The sequence below is a fragment of the Oryx dammah genome, unplaced genomic scaffold (assembly GCF_014754425.2).
Source record: "Oryx dammah isolate SB20612 unplaced genomic scaffold, SCBI_Odam_1.1 HiC_scaffold_2, whole genome shotgun sequence".
NCBI lineage: Eukaryota > Metazoa > Chordata > Mammalia > Artiodactyla > Bovidae > Oryx > Oryx dammah.
The window spans coordinates 176,307,411-176,324,327 of record NW_024070186.1 but is presented as its reverse complement, the minus strand read 5'-3'; the positions used below and the strand labels follow the sequence as shown (position 1 = coordinate 176,324,327).

Genomic DNA, 16,917 nt, shown 5'->3' with positions numbered 1-16,917 from the left:
TTTAGGGTAGACTTCATAATGAACTCCCTCAGTTTTTATCTCTGAATATCTCAATTTTTGAAGTGTAGTTTTGCTAAGTATAGACTTCTTGGTTGACCATTTTTTAAGCTTTCATTAAATATATCATCCCACTGCCTTCTGACCCACAAGGTTTTAACTGAGAAAATTTCTGATAATCTCATTAAGTATCTCTTGTACATGATTGTTTTTCTCTTGTTGCTTTCAAGATTCTTTGCCTTTCAACAGTTTGATTATAATGTGTCTCACTGTGGATCTCTCTCTGGTTGTCCTACATGGAGTCTATTGAGCTTCTTGTATTAGCATATCCAAGTCTTTCTTCAAATTTGGAAAATTTTCAGCTTTGCTTTTTAAAGTAAGTTCTCTGTCCCTTTCTTTTTTTGCCTTGTAGAATTTTCAGAATGTGTAGCTTGGTCTGTTTTATATTGTGTGATAATTTCATTAGATTTTGTTCAGTTTTCTCCTTTCCCACCTCCCCCTCCCCTCCTTTTTCTGCTCCTCAAACTCAATAGCTTCAAATATTATGTCTTCACATTTGCTGACTGTTCGTCTTCCTGCTCAAGTCTGCTGATGAATTCCTATGGTGAAGTTTTCAGTTCAGTTTTGTATTTTTTAGCTTCAGAATTTTTGTTTTTTTTTTAAGAAATTTGTCCTTGCTGATATTCTTACCATATATGGCTTTCTTGACTTACTTCAGTATTTTGCTCATGTTTCCTTTAACTTAGTGAACACATTTAAGAGAGTTAAAGTCTTTGTCCCATAAATCCAAAGCTTATGTTTTCTAGAGTTGGTTGAATGGAGCATGTTTCTGTTTATTTGTATAGCATGTGACTTTTTTTTTTTTTGACATCTGGGATTTGAAAAAAGTTGCTATCCTAGTCTTTGCAGATTGTATCTCAGCAGAGAGAGAATTTACCAATCTGTCTGGCATAAAGGCTTAATTTTTCTCAGAACATTTCTGGGCATATATATCCTCTGGGCATATGTATATGTTTTTCCTTCATCTCTTCACTATATATGGCTGCTTTTAAATGTATTAATATACCTATGGCTTTTACCTTTGTTCCCTTTTGGGACCCTAGATGTTCTACTGTATTGTGATACCCATAATATCTTGTCCCTGGTGACTGCAAGTCTGCAGTCCCCCTTGTAGTTTTCATACCCTGGCATCTATCACTGCTTTCAGCAACTTTACTATAATATCCAAACTATGGCACTGTTCTCATTTGAGCTCTGAGTCAAGTAAAACAAATTTAGTTCTTTGCACAGTTCTCAACTTGGCCTGAATGTTGAAAAAATTCTATTCTTTTCATTCCAAAGGAGCAAACAGGAAATGCATAGCTTTCTACCAACTCAGTGTACTGTCCCAGAGAGGGTGATGGTGTAAAGATAAGCAAAAACACCACAGATACCCTTACAGTTGGCATGTAGCTTTTTCGACTGGGCATTCACTTGATTGTTGCAGATCCTTCACCAGTTTCTATATGAAGATATTTTAGCTAAACTGTGTGTGTGTGTGTGTGTGTGTGTTTTACTAGCTATTTCTATAGGACAAGAAATTTTTTAAAAATATAAGTTTATTTATTTTAATTGGAAGCTAATTATTTTACAATATTGTATTGGTTTTGCCATACATCAACATGAATCTGCCATGGGTGCACACGTGTTCCCCATCCTGAACCCCCTCTCCCACCTCCCTCCCTGTACCATCCCTCTGAGTCATCCCAGTGCACCAGCCCCAAGCATTCTGTATCATGCATCAAACCTGGACTGGCAATTCATTTCATATATGATATTATACATGTTTCAATGCCCTTCTCCCAAATCATCCCACCCTCTCCCTCTCCCACAGAGTCCAAAAGACTGTTCTATACATCTATGTCCCTTTTGCTGTCTTGCATACAGGGTTATCATTACCATCTTTCTAAATTCCATATATATGCGTTAGTATACTGTATTGGTGTTTTTCTTTCTGGCTTACTTCACTCTGTATAATCGGCTCCAGTTTCATCCACCTCATTGGAACTGATTCAAATATATTCTTTTTTAATGCCTGAATAATACTCCATTGTGTATATGTACCACAGCTTGCTTATCCATTTATCTGCTGATGGACATCTAGGTTGTTTCCATGTCCTGGCTATTATAAACAGTGCTGCAATGAACATTGGGGTACACGTGTCTCTTTCAATTCTGGTTTCCTCGGTGTGTATGCTCAGCAGTGGGATTGCTGGGTCATAAGGCAGTTCTATTTCCAGTTTTTTAAGGAATCTCCACACTGTTCTCCATAGTAGCTGTACTAGTTTGCATTCCCACCAACAGTGTAAGAGGGTTCCCTTTTCTCCACACCCTCTTCAGCATTTATTGCTTGTAGACTTTTGGATAGCAGCCACTCTGACTGGAGTGAAGTGGTACCTCATTGTGGTTTTGATTTGCATTTCTCTGATAATGAGTGATGTTGAGCATCTTTTCATGTGTTTGTTAGCCATCCGTATGTCTTCTTTGCAGAAATGTCTGTTTAGTTCTTTGGCCCACTTTTTGATTGAGTTGTTTGTTTTTCTGGAATTGAGCTGCAGGAGTTGCTTGTATATTTTTGAGATCAGTTCTTTGTCAGTTGCTTCATTTGCTATTATTTTCTCCCATTCTGAAGGCTGTCTTTTCACCTTGCTTATAGTTTCCTTTGTTGTTGTGCAGAAGCTTTCAATTTTAATTAGGTCCCATTTGTTTATTTTTGCTTTTATTTCCAATATTCTGGGAGGTGGGTCATAGAGGATCCTTCTGTGATTTATGTTGGAGAGTGTTTTGCCTATGTTCTTCTCTAGGAGTTTTATAGTTTCTTGTCTTATTTTTAATCCATTTTGAGTTTATTTTTATGTATGTAGAACAAGAATTTGAGGCTTCTTAGCCTACTAATTTTCTCAAGAGCGGCTCGAATAATTTTGAATTAAGACAACAGCAAGATGCTAGGGCTTCTCCAGTGGCTCAGGCAGTAAAGAATCGGCCTGCAGTATGGGAGACTTTGGTTCAATCCCTGGGTTGGGAAGAGCCCCTGGAGAAGGGCATGGCAACCCACTTCAGTATTCTTGCCTGGAGAATCCCCATGGACAGAGGAGCATGGTGGGCTACAGTCCATGGGGTCACAAAGAGTTGGACATGACTGAGTGACTAACCACAGCACAGAAAGATGGTAAAAGGACTAACAAGAAGGAAGATTTAATTTGATTCTTATTATTAATATATCTCTGAAATATAGTCTTTTAATTTTTGTATCAACAATATAATGTGAAAAAGAATAACATTTTGAATCAGGTAAATTCATTTTCTCTCTCTCTTCCCTCTTCTTTTCTAAACAACTCTGTCATTTTTGATTAATAACTGTTCATTTAGTCATCCAGTAATGGAGGAGAAAAAAATGTATGATTTACTGACAGGCTTTATGCCACCCAACCTATAATGTTTATCAACATACAATCAAGATAATGGTAGAATTAACCAACATCTTTGAATGCACTTTCACCTCTCACAATAGAACCTAAAAGATAAACCTGCTAAACTGCATAGGTTATATGTTAACATGAAGTAACACTGTTAACCAGGTAGCAGCTGAAGGAAATACAAATGAATTACCTGGCAGGAAATGGTCAGTCTTGTAAAAGGACAGACTTGCCTCTTACTGGGATGATCTAGTGTAGTGTGAGTTAGTATTACAATCTCTTAAAATCTAATCCCTGCTCTAATACATACTAGATGCATGAATTGGGGTGGCTCACTTAACATCTCCAAACCTTAGTGTCCCCAACTTTAGGAAATATTATTGTTATAGAAATAGACAATGCAAATACTTAGAAAAGTTCTTGCCAAAAGTACTTGTTCAGTACATATAATCAGTTACTATTACTACTTTACAAGTAAATAAGTTCTGAGTAGCCTGCCCATAAAGCTTTCAGTCATACTTGTTTACCCGTTTTTAGATATGGCCAATCTAGATACATACCTTATGAGGAGTCTTTCAGGATTTAGGACCATCATACCACACTGTAAGACTGGTTTTATGTGAAATTCTGTGCTACATTTCACAAAAGAAAATATTCTGGTACTTGAGTCCATTCCTTAGAAGGTGAGGGCTTCCTTGATAGCTCAGTTAGTAAAGAATTTGTCTGCAATGCAGGAGACCTGGGTTTGATCCCTGGGTTGGGAAGATCCCCTGGAGAAGGGAAAGGCTATCCACTCCAGTATTCTGGCCTAGAGAATTCCATGGACTGTATAGTCCATAGGGTCACAAAGAGTTGGACATGACTGAGCGACTCTCACTCACTTTCACTTGGAAGGTGTAGGAAATGGCTGGTAGATGACCCATACTCCAGCACCTCCATTAATAATTAACTTTTGTAGCCAGCAATTTCAACTGATTGTTCTTGCATCTGGTTTAGTTGTCTTTATGAGATTACAAAAAAAAAAAAAAGCAAGTAACTAAATATTCCAGTTAAGACCTTTTTTTGGAAGAACACAATCAGGTCTTTACCTACTAGCAGTCTTTTTTTTTTTTTTTGAAGGAGGCTTACCTTTTACTTCGTGAAGTTTCTGTTTCTTAGCCTTTAGCAAGATCTCAAGATTTTTTACGAAATTCGTAGTAAACTCAGAATTTCCAGAAATTGAGAAGGGCACAATTGTTTCACCATATTGTTCCAAATCCATTTCTCTCTCAAGTTCTTCACCTCTTGAAAACTCCACATCACTCATCAAAAAATAAAAAATACCCAGGAGTGCAAGTATCTGCAGCAAGATCAAATTCCAGTTGCGCCAAGAGAACATTGCTCTTTTCATGAACATGGCAAAGAACTGCTGACTGTAAAGAGTCCACTGACAAGACAGAAGATGGCATTACAGCATCACAATGGTCACAACATTTAATGAAATTCATTAATATTTTAAATCTTATGATAGAGGATGTATACAAGTTTATAAATATACCCTTGAACAGAAAGAACATAACCATAGTTCACAGACTAGGTGACAAACAAGACTTCTTATTTGTATAATGTGTTGAGTGCAAGGATTAATGCTTCCATCTAATTACACTGAAAACCTTAAAAGGATCACTGACACATTCATAGTGTCTCTGACCAGAGCAACATCACATCTATCTTTCTTAGCCAATATTAAATTGTACTATTTCCAAATTCTTAGCCACTGACCACCAGAGAAGTCCCATCAATCAGTATTTTCTGGATGAAACAACTAGCATTTAGATGTTGTCACTGACTGGAAATAAGGTAAAGTTTAAAAGGATTATTTTTCACATTGTTTTCTGACTTTTAAAAGATAGGTTATTAGATATACTTTTGGATGACAGAATATACTAATACAATTAATTTTTCTACACTATTCTGCAAATCTTTTATTGTCTGCATCTTTATAAGAAGGAGGAAATAAGGAAGAGTGATATAGCAGAAATGTGCAAGCAGGGAGAAGAGGAAAATTATATTTTAAAGTATCCAATTCATGGCAAACATTCCAAAGGTCATATTTTACTTGGTGTTAACTCATTAAAATGTCTCACAGAAAATTAAATTAAAGCACAGATGTGTTAAATAATTTGTTTAAAGTCAAATAGCTAGTGAATAGAACAGGAATTCCAGTTCTCTCTGGTTCAAAATTCCACACATTAGTTGTACAATGTCAACTCTGCTTCACAACTGACTCATCAGCCCTCTCAGTGAAAGTATGCTTATGGGCAACTCTGAGAAATATATCTTCCACATCAGAATCCCTAGTGTTTTGGGGGAACACTATAGGGAGTATTTAGTTAAGAGAACAAGGAAAGAACTGCTTGTCAGTCCAATGAAATATCCCATGGTAATGAAGAAAGATACTGAATTGGGAGTAAATAGTTCACTAGGAAATATCAATTCATTTCAATTCATAAATTTAAATAGCGCTATGTACATGAATAGTGATAAGTTTTATAAGAAACTTTCTCAACTCTGAGTGGACTAACAATTCAAAACTGTGATAAGTGACTCTGAGGAATAATAATGGGAAGAGTAAAAATCTAAATCCTACTATCATATTTTACTTTTGAATTAAAAAACTAACTGAATTGTTTTACATGCTACTACTTACCTGAATTTCTTTGGCTAAGAACTCAAACTCTACTTTTAATCCAATATTAAAATGAAATATTATAACTTTTATCCCATACAAATATATACAAAATTATATTCTTAATGAAGTTGCTCACCCCAGTATTAAATGTAATATTAGAGTGCTCATTCAAGTTGGAGGAAAAATATGATCTCTCGAAATTTCTAGGGACATTCATATTCTGATTTGTGTCTTCACTTTCATCTTCACTTTTTAGGGTCTGCAAAATCGGATTATTCGATTGACTGACCCTACACACATAGAAAAAGAAAATTATTTTAACCAGAATAGTGTTTCTAAATACATAGTTCATCATAAAATTTTCAAAAATTGAGTCAAAATTTAAAAAAAATCTCTGGCTAGAAGTTGTTAAATCTATAAAAACTGATATTGATAATATATAGCAGTTTTATTTTCATAATGCTTCTAAGCTTATTTCAGAAAAATTAAACTAAAGAGGCTCTTTAGTTCTTCTTCACTTTCTGCCATAAGGGTGGTGTCATCTGCACATCTGAGGTTATTGATATTTCCCTGGAAATCTTGATTCCAGCTTGTGCTTCATCCAGCCCAGCATTTTGCATCATGTACTCTGCATATAAGTTATGTAAGTAGAGTGACAATATACAGCCTTGATGTATTCCTTTCCCAATTTGAAACCAGCCTGTTTTTCCATGTCTTGTTCTAACTGTTGCTTCTTGACTTGCATACAGGTTTCTCAGGAGACAAGTAAGGTGGTCTGGTATTCCCATCTCTTTAAGAATTTTCCATAGTTTGTTGTGATCCACACAGTCAAAGGTTTTGGCATAGTCAATAAAGCAGAAGTAGATGTTTCTCTGGAGCTCTCTCGTTTTTTCTATGATCCAATGGATGCTGGCAATTTGATCTCTGGTTCCTCTGCCTTTTGTAAATCCAGCTTGAACATCTGGAAGTTCATGATTCACATACTGTTAAAGTCTGGCTTGGAGAATTTTGAGCATTACTTTGCTAGCGTGTGAGATGAGTGCAATTGTGTGACAGTTTGAGCATTCTGTGGCATTGCCTTTCTTTGGGATTGGAATGAAAACTGACCTTTTCAGTCCTGTGGCAACTGCTGAGCTTTCCAGATTTGCTGGCATATTGAGTGCAGCACTATTAACAGCACCATATTTTAGGATTTTCCATCAAGTCCACTAGCTTTGTTCGAGGTAATGCTTCCTAAGGTCAACTTTACTTCACACTCTGGGATGTCTGACTCTAGGTGAGTGACCATACCAAAATGGTTATTCAAGTCATTAAGACCTTTTCTGTATATTTACTGTGTATTCTTGCCACCTCTTAATCTGTTCTGCTTCTGTTAGTTTCTGTCTTTTATTGTGACCATTTTTGCATGAAAATTTCCCCTTGGTATCTCTAATTTTCTGAAGAGATCTCTAGTCTTTCCCATTCTATTGTTTTCCTCTCTATCTTTGCAATGTTCATTTAAGAAAGGCTTTCTTATCTCTCTTTGCAATTCTTTGGAATACTGCATTCAGTTAGGTGTCTTTCCCTTTCTCCTTTGTCTTTCATTTCTATTCTTTTCTCAGCTATTTATAAGCCCTCCTTAGAAAACCACTTTGTCTTCTTGCATTTCTTTTTCTTTGGAATGGTTTTGGTCACCTCCTCCTGTACAATGTCACAAACCTCCATCCATTGTTCTTCAGGTACTCTGCTTACCAGATCTAATCCCTCAAATCTATTTGTCACCTTCACTGTAATCATAAGTGATTTGATTTAGGTCATACCTGAATAGTCTTTGTTCTTCCTTACTTTCTTCAATCTAAGCCTGAATTTTGCAATAACGATCTGAGCCAGAGTCAGCTCCCGGTCTTATTTTTGCTGACTGTATATAATTTCTCCATCTTCTGCTGCAAAGTAGATAATCCGTCTAATTTCAATATTAACCACCTAGTGATATCCATGTGTGAAGTCATCTCTTGTGTTGTTGGAAGAAAGTGTTTGCTGTGACCTGTTTGTTCTTTTGGCAAAATTCTTTTAGCCTTTGCTCTTCTTCATTTTGTACTCCAAGGCCAAACTTCCCTGTTTCTCCAGGTACTTCTTGACTTCCTGCTTTTACATTTCAGTCCCCTATGATAAAAAATCCATGTGGTCATTTTCGGTAGTTTTCTGTGATTGTGGTTTTCATTCGGGAAGCTATGAGATTGCAGTTCTTGCTTCTTCTGTCTTCTCTCTTTGGTCTAGGCCAGTACTAACAATTCTACCCACAAAATACACAGACATTCAATTGTAATCCCAAAGTTTAAAATAATCTTATGAAATATTCCTCTCCTCTGGGTATTCAGTACCTGGATTTAGTTTTTTGTGCAGTTTCATAGTCTCATTTTTTTTCATTGAGTATCCTGCTTCCTAACTCTCTGAACTGATATTCTCACTCTAGTTCCATGAGTCACAGCAGCCTTAGCACATCAGGCAAGCAAGGTATGTAAACTGATATGTTTGTGATTCATAGAAGATAATCATAGCTAACAATCCCATTACTACTTCAATTATTCTAGCTCCACACATGATGGGTCTTGCTTTCAAAATGAAATCTGATTTTAAGGAAAAAAAATTTTTTTTCTACTCTCTTGCTCCCATGCATCATTACTTACCTAATGAAAACCTCTTCCATGGTAGTGATGGAGATACCAAAGCTAGCAATACCCAACTCTTCCTGTCTGTTTTCCATTTCAGTAAATAGATCTTTAAACCTAGGAGAAGAAGGTGAAGGAGCTAGTACTTGGAAGGTGATTTTCACATTAATATTTTTGTTGCCTTCAACAGTGGGGGAAAATGTAGCTTATCCTTTGCTGCAATGCTGATCATAGTTTCCATGGTAGGTGATAAATCAGGAATGTGGAATATTCCTGGAATATACATGTATGACTATCACCACCAAAGTTATAGACATACCCATCACCTCCCATAATTTCCTCCCATCCTTTTTTTATTTTTTATTTTTGTGGTAAAAATGCATAATCTGAGATCCATCCTCTTAGTGTAAATATTCAGTTCAGTTCAGTTCACTCACTCAGTTGTATCTGACTCTTTGCGACCCCATGAATTGTAGCACACCAGGCCTCCCTGTCCATCACCAACACCCAGAGTTCACTCAGACTCACGTCCATCGAGTCAGTGATGCCATCCAGCCATCTCATCCTCTGTCGTCCCCTTCTCCTCCTGCCCCCAATCCCTCCCAGCATCAGAGTCTTTTCCAATGAGTCAATTCTTCACATGAGGTGGCCAAAGTACTGGAGTTTCAGCTTTAGCATCATTCCTTCCAAAGAAATCCCAGGGCTGATCTCTTTCAGAATGGACTGGCTGGATCTCTTTGCAGTCCAAGGGACTCTCAAGAGTCTTCTCCAACATCACAGTTCAAAAGCATCAATTCTTCGGCACTCAGCTTTCTTCACAGTCCAACTCTCAGATCCATACATGACCACTGGAAAAACCATAGCCTTGACTAGACAGAACTTTGTTGGCAAAGTAATGTCTCTGCTTTTCAATAAGCTATCTAGGTTGGTCATAAGTTTTCTTCCAAGGAGTAAGCATCTTTTAATTTCATGGCCGCAGTCACCATCTGCAGTGATTTTGGAGCTCCCCCAAAATAAAGTCTGACACTGTTTCCCCATCTATTTGCCATCAACTGATGGGACCAGATGCCATGATCTTCATTTTCTGAATGTTGAGCTTTAAGCCAACTTTTTCACTCTCCTCTTTCACTTTCATCAAGAGGCTTTTGAGTTCCTCTTCACTTTCTGCCATAAGGGTGGTGTCATCTGCATATCTGAGGTTATTGATATTTCTCCTGGCAATTTTGATTCCAGCTTGAGCTTCTTCCAGGCCAGCATTTCTTATTATGAACTCTTTGTATAAGTTAAATAAGCAGAGTGACAATATACAGCCTTAACATACTTCTTTCCCTATCTGGAACTAGTCTGTTGTTCCATGTCCACTTCTAACTGTTGCTTCCTGACTTGCATACAGGTTTCTCAAGAGGCAGATCAGGTGGTCTGGAATTCCCATCTCTTTCAGAATTTTCCACAGTTTATTGTGATCCACACAGTCAAAGGCTTTGGCATAGTCAATAAATATTAAATATGCAATATTGTTATATGTAGGCACTATGGCGTATAGTCGATCTCCAAAACTTATTTATCTTGCATAAACTGAAATTTTGAATAAACTGAACATCAACTCCCTGTTTCCCCCCTCCTCCATTCATCAGCTCTGGCAACCACAATTCTACTCTCTGCTATTATGAATTTGACCATTTTAGATTCCATGATACAAGTGAGACCATACAGTGTTTGTTGTTGTGTGTCTGTTTTATATTACTTAGCATAGTGTCCTCTAGGTCCATCCATTCATGCTGTCACAAAAGACAGGATTTACTTCTTTTTTAAAGTTGGTATATTCCATTGTATATACATTTATTTTCTCTTTATTCATTTGTAGGTGGACATTTAGGTTGTTTTCATATCTTGCCTATTGTGAATAGTGGTAGTTTTATTTTTCACTTTTTGAGAAATCTCTGTGCTTTTTTCCCACACAGCAAAATATTAAGCAATACATAGTGAATGCAACTCTTAAAAGTAATTATATAGAGAAAGATTGTGAGAACAGTTTTGTGGTCTTTGTACATTTGTTCACATAGATATTGGAGAAGGCAATGGCACCCCACTTCAGTACTCTTGCCTGGAAAATCCCATGGGTGGAGGAGCCTGGAAGGCTGCAGTCCATGGGGTCGCTAAGAGTCGGACACAACTGAACGCCTTCACTTTCACTTTTCACTTTCATGCATTGGAGAAGGAAATGGCAACCCACTCCAGTGTTCTTGCCTGGAGAATCCCAGGGACGGGGGAGCCTGGTGGGCTGCCGTTTATGAGGTCACACAGAGTCAGACACGACTGAAGTGACTTAGCAGTAGCAGTCACATAGATATAACAGCAGACTCAAGCCCCCATAAGTCTGAAGAAGAAAACAAAAATTTATAATGAATCAGTCAAGCATTATTATTAGCATTGTCCTTTTTATGATTTAAAATGTAGTAAATTAAAATGTTTGAAGCTCCAATATTTTGGCTACTTGATGTGAAGTGCCAACTCATCGGAAAAGACCCTGATGGTGGGAAAGATTGAAGCAAAAGGAGAAGGGGAAGCAGAGGATGGGATGGTTAGATAGCATCACCAAGTGAATGGACAAGAATTTGAGCAAACTCCAGGAAATAGTGCAGGACAGAGGAGGTTGGTGTGCTACAGTCCGTGGGGTTGCAGAGTCAGACACAACTTAACAACTGAACAACAACAACAAAATTCAATTGGGATATCAAGATGGCAGGGTAGGAGGATGTAGCACTCACATTTCCCCACAAACACATAAAAAATATACATACATGTGAAACAATTCTCACAAAAACTAACCAGAAACTGGCAGAACTCCAGTCAACCAATGTTTGCAACTAAAGCTGCAAGAAAGATCTCCATGTAACCAGGTAGGATGGAAAAAAGACATTAAGTCAGGGTCTTTGCCCCTGGGAGCAATCTATAAGAAGAAAATCAACACAGCCAGACCCTTTCCCTGAGGAGTAAAGAGTATGGGCATATCAATCCTGTGGAGGAAATGGGCCCCCTTACCAGCTGGGAAAACTGCTAAGAGAGATAGATGGGCTAGAGATGCCTAGCTCCCTAAGAGTGTATACATGTTGGCTTGCTGACAATCAAGGCAGAAACAGCCTTGCACTGGAGGCTGCTGCCTCATTGCACTTTACAATTTTAAGGGAGAAACAACGACCCTGCTCACTCCACACCACAGCCTTGTTCAAGTTATGGGCAGAGACCCAGTCTAGCTCTGCAGAAACTGACCAGGGTGCTTAGGGTGTGAAACAGGCCAAGCTGTGGAGGCCTTTGTCAGCAGATGTGGCAATGGGGGATATTGTCAATGTGCACAGAGGGCAGTTCCACAGGAGCTTGCAGTGATAAGTGCTAAATCTCAGGCAGACAGGCCCTGGGAGAGGAACTAATATAGCTCTGCAGAGACAGCCCAGAAAGTCTGGGGGTGTGAATCAAGTGAAATGGCAATAAACATTGTCATTGCATAGGAGTGCATAGTAGATTGTCTCCCAGTGAGGGCACTCCAGTTCAGCTTAGCATGAGATGTGGGGCAGAGAGGTCCTGAGAAAAGTATGCCACAGAGGCAGTCCAGATCAGGTGAAAGCACAGCCACCTCAATTCATACAGCCACAGTGTCCCAGCACCCAGTCACAGCCTTGTACTAGATCTGAGATGAACACAACAGAGGAATGGATAGGCATTACATAGAGCCTCTGTGATTTCATGGGCTTCACATGCTTCAACAATCACCTTATTTAGGGCAGAGCTCACACTCAAGGGCAATGGAGCCATATCAAACCTGACCCTCAGGACTTCAAATACAACAACTGAGGGGCAGACTCTGCCCCTGATAGGGTAGCAATAGTCACAGAGCAAAGAGGAAACCCCACCTTACATCTTGCACAGACTTTAAATCTCCCAACACCAACCACACCCAGTATCAAGGAGATAAACGCCAGCACACTGGGCTCAGTGTCCGTACCAAAACCAGTACTAACACAAAAATATTGGACACACACAGTTTGCACAAGTATACTCCCATAAAAGAACAACCCTTGAAGTTCAAAGTGTTCTGTATGTGCTATTCTCAGTTGCTTCCATTGTATCCAGCTCTTTGTGACCCCATGGATCATGGCCCACCTGACTCCTCTGTCTGTGGGATTTTCCTGGCAAGAATACCTCAAGTTCACAGTAGGTAACTGTTTCTCATAAATTCATAGAGACAGAGAAAGTCAAATAAAATAAAGTCAGAGGAACTACTCCCAATTAAAAAGAAAATGAGAAATACCCTGAAAGAACAAATAATGAAACAGTGTTCACCAGTCAACTAAAACCAAAAAGAAGTAATAAAAATGCTAACCAAATTAAGAAAAGCTATTGATACAAATGCAGATCACTATAAAAAAGAACTGGAAAATATAAAGGTGAACCAATCAAAAATAGACAATTCAACGGCTTAAATAAAAACCAATCTGGAAGCAATGAATATTCACAAAATAACATAGAAGAATGAATATATGATTCAGGAGAGACAATGATTGAAGTCACCCAATCAGAACAGAAGACAGATTAATAAAAAATGTTAAAGCAACATATAATATCTAGGGGATAATAAAAATTATGCCAGCCTGTGCATAATAGGGGTGCCAGAAGAAGAAAAGAGAGACATGGGTACTAAAAATGTACTTGAAGAAATTATAGCTAAAAACTTCTGAAACTTAAGTAAGAAAACAGACATCCAGGTACAGGAAGCACAGTGTTGCAAAAAGATGATCCCCAAAAGACTCACATTAAGACATATCATATTTAAAATGGCAAAAGCAAAAGATAAAGAGAAAATTCTAAAGGCAGCAAGAGAAAATTAAGAATCATCTACAAGGGAGACTCCATGAAGCTATTGGTTGATATTTCTACAGAAACTTTGCAGACCAGAAGGGAGTGGCATGATATAATCAAAGACCTGAAAGAGAAAACCTCACAACTTAAGTACCCCAAAAGATTATCATTTAGAATAGAAGAAAAGATAAAAAATTTCCTTAGACAATCAGAAACTAAAAGAATTCAGCAGTACTAAACCTACAATAAAAGAAATATTGAAAAGTCTTCTGTAAATAAAGATAAACAAGAATCTACAGGAAAAAACAATCACAATAATAAAGGCAAACAAATAAAAAGAATGAAGATTACTAAAGTAAACCAAAGTATAGATTAAAATATAAAACAAAATTCAAAAAATTTTAAATGAATTATAACTACAATTAACAATAAAAAGACAAACATGAAAACAGGACATAAATGAAAGAATCTGGAGGAGGGGAGTAGAAAAACATGTATCTTTTAGAATGCATTTTGTTTTGAATGACAATCTTTTTAAAGCAAGTAGATACAATTGTAGATCAACATACTTGATTTTCATTGATTTCAACCACAAATCAATGATATACATTAGATTCATAAAAACCAAACTCAATCATATTACAGAAGAAAATTATCAAGCCAAAAATAAGAAAAACGAAAAGAAGACAATATGAACAAAGAAAAACTGTAAAAACAACTGGAAAAGAAAGATTTAAATGGCTGTAAGTACATGCTGCTGCTGCTGCTGCTAAGTCACTTCAGTCGTGTCCGACTCTGTGCGACCCCATAGACAGCAGCTCACTAGGCTCCTCTGTCTCTGGGATTCTCCAGGCAAGAATACTGGAGTGGGTTGCCATTTCCTTCTCCAGGGGATCTTCCCAACCCAGGGATCGAACCCAGGTCTCCCACATTGCAGGCAGATGCTTTAACCTCTGCATACCTATCAATAATTAATTTAAAGTAAATGGACTAAATCCTCTTATCAAATTATGTGTGTACTAGATGGGATAAAAACCAAGAACTTACAATATGCTGCCTAGAAGAGATTCACTTCAGGGCAAAAACACATATGCTGAAAGTGAGAGGATAGAAAAAGATGTTTCAAGCAAATGGAAATTACAGGAAAGCAGGGATAGCAATACACATATCAAAAAAATAGACTTTAACACAAAGGACATGAAGAAAGACAAAAAAGAACATTATATAATGATGAAGAAGCCAGTACACTCACCAACATACATGCATATAGGTGCACCTTAAATGTTAAATATAAGTATAATACATTCTAACAGACATAAAGAGAGGTGGACAATAATACAATAATAGTAGGAGAGTTTAATACCTCATTGACATCAATGGACAGATAATCTAGACAGAAAAGTAATAAGGCAACAGAGGTCCTAAATGACAAAATAGATCCATTGGAGTTGATATCTACAGGGCACTACACAATCTCCCCCAAATATAACAAAAACCAGAATATAAATTCTTTTCAAGTGGAAATGAATGATCTAAGATAAATCACATACAATATCACAAAACAAGCTTCAACAAATTTAAAAGGATAGAAATTATTTCAAGCATTTTTTATGACCACAGTGGTATGAAACTAGAAATCAACCACAGAAAATAAAACACGAGTAGAACAAACAGCTGGAGATCAAACATGCTACTAAGAAAACAAGAAGGTCAATGGTAAAATCAAAGAAGATATCAGAAAAAAAAACCTCAAGGAAATGAAAATGCAACCTTACAACATCTATGGGATATAGCAAAAGGACTTCTAATGGGGAATTTTATAGTGATTAAGGCCCTTCTCAAGAAAAAACATTTCAAATAAACAATATTATCCACCACCTAGTGGAATTAGAAAAAGAAGAATAAACAAAACCTAAAGTTGGCAGAAGGGAGGAAATAATAAAGATGAGAAAGGAAATAGAATAGAGATTAAAAATATAAAAAAATCAATAAATCTAAGAATTGCTTGTTTGAAAAGATAAACAAAATTGATAAACTTCTGGCAGATCTCACCAAGAAGAAAAGAGAGAGGATTGAAATAAACAAAATAAGAAATGAAAGAGGAGAAGTAAAAACCGATACCATAGAAATATAAAAACATTTTTAAGAGAATATTACAAACAGTTATTTGGCAACAAATCAGATGATCTAGAACAAAGGGACAAGTTTATAGAAATATGTTGCTCTTGTTGCATAACTGCTAAGTCATATCTGACTCTTTTACAACCCCATGGACTGTAGACCTCCAAGCTCCTCTGTCCATGGGATTTTCCAGACAAGAATATCAGTGCGATGCCATTTCCTTCTCCAGGGGACCTTCCCAATCTAGGGATCAAGCCTGTATCTCATGCATTGGCAGATGGATTCTTTACCACTGAGCCACCTTGGAAGCCCTTGTAGCAATTTACAGCCTGCCAAAATTGAGTCCAGAAGAAACAGAAAATTTGAGCAGACCAAATATCAGAAATGAAACTGAATATGTAATTTAAAAACAATGGTCCAGGACCAAATGCCTTCACTGAAGAATTCCACGAATCATACAAAAAAGAGCTTACACCTATCCTGCTTTAATTATTCCAAAAAATTGAAGAGGAAGGAAAACTGCAAAATTATTTCCATGAAGCCACTGTCACTCTATTACCCAAAAGAGACAAAGACACTATACCTACACATTTGACAAGTCAATATCTTTGATGAATATAAATGCAAATATCCTCTACAAAATGTTGCAAACTGAATGCAACAGTACGTAAAAAGAATCAAACAGAATGATCAACTAGACAATTCCAAGGTTCACAAGAATGGTTCAACACATACAAATCAGTGTGATATACCACATTAACAAAAGGAAAGACAAAAATACATGGTCATCTCAGTAGACTCATAAAGAGCTTTTCATAAAATTCAACATCTATTCATGATAAGAACTCTCACCAAAGTGGATATAGAGGGAACTTGTCTTAACAAAATAAAAGCCATTTATGACAAACCCACTGTCAACATAATACTCTATGATAAAAAGCAGCAAACTTCTTCACTAAATTTGGGGAAAAACCAAGGATGCCCATTCTCACCATTCTATTCAACATGGTATTGGAAGTAGTAGCTGCAGCAATCAGACAGGAAAATATATTGAAATACAACCCCATTGGAAGGGAGAAGTAAAATGGAACTATTGATAGATGACATGATACACTATACAGAGAAACATAGAGTTTCCACATAAAATCTATTAGAACTAATAAAAGAATTC

The 16,917-nt window shown here is 37.0% G+C and overlaps 1 protein-coding gene across 1 annotated transcript in view; it reads right to left on the bottom strand.

Annotated features, from left to right (window-relative positions):
* The window catches only part of LOC120882546 (ATP-binding cassette sub-family A member 3-like), a 229,630-nt gene that overhangs the window by 90,924 nt on the left and 121,789 nt on the right, over positions 1-16,917 (bottom strand). Inside the window, exons 16-18 of the mRNA XM_040266561.1 lie at positions 8,790-8,888; positions 6,260-6,413; positions 4,581-4,878 (exon numbers count right to left, since the gene is read on the bottom strand). Of these exons, the coding sequence (XP_040122495.1) occupies positions 4,581-4,878; positions 6,260-6,413; positions 8,790-8,888 (551 nt within the window). The remainder of the gene's footprint in view (positions 1-4,580; positions 4,879-6,259; positions 6,414-8,789; positions 8,889-16,917) is intronic.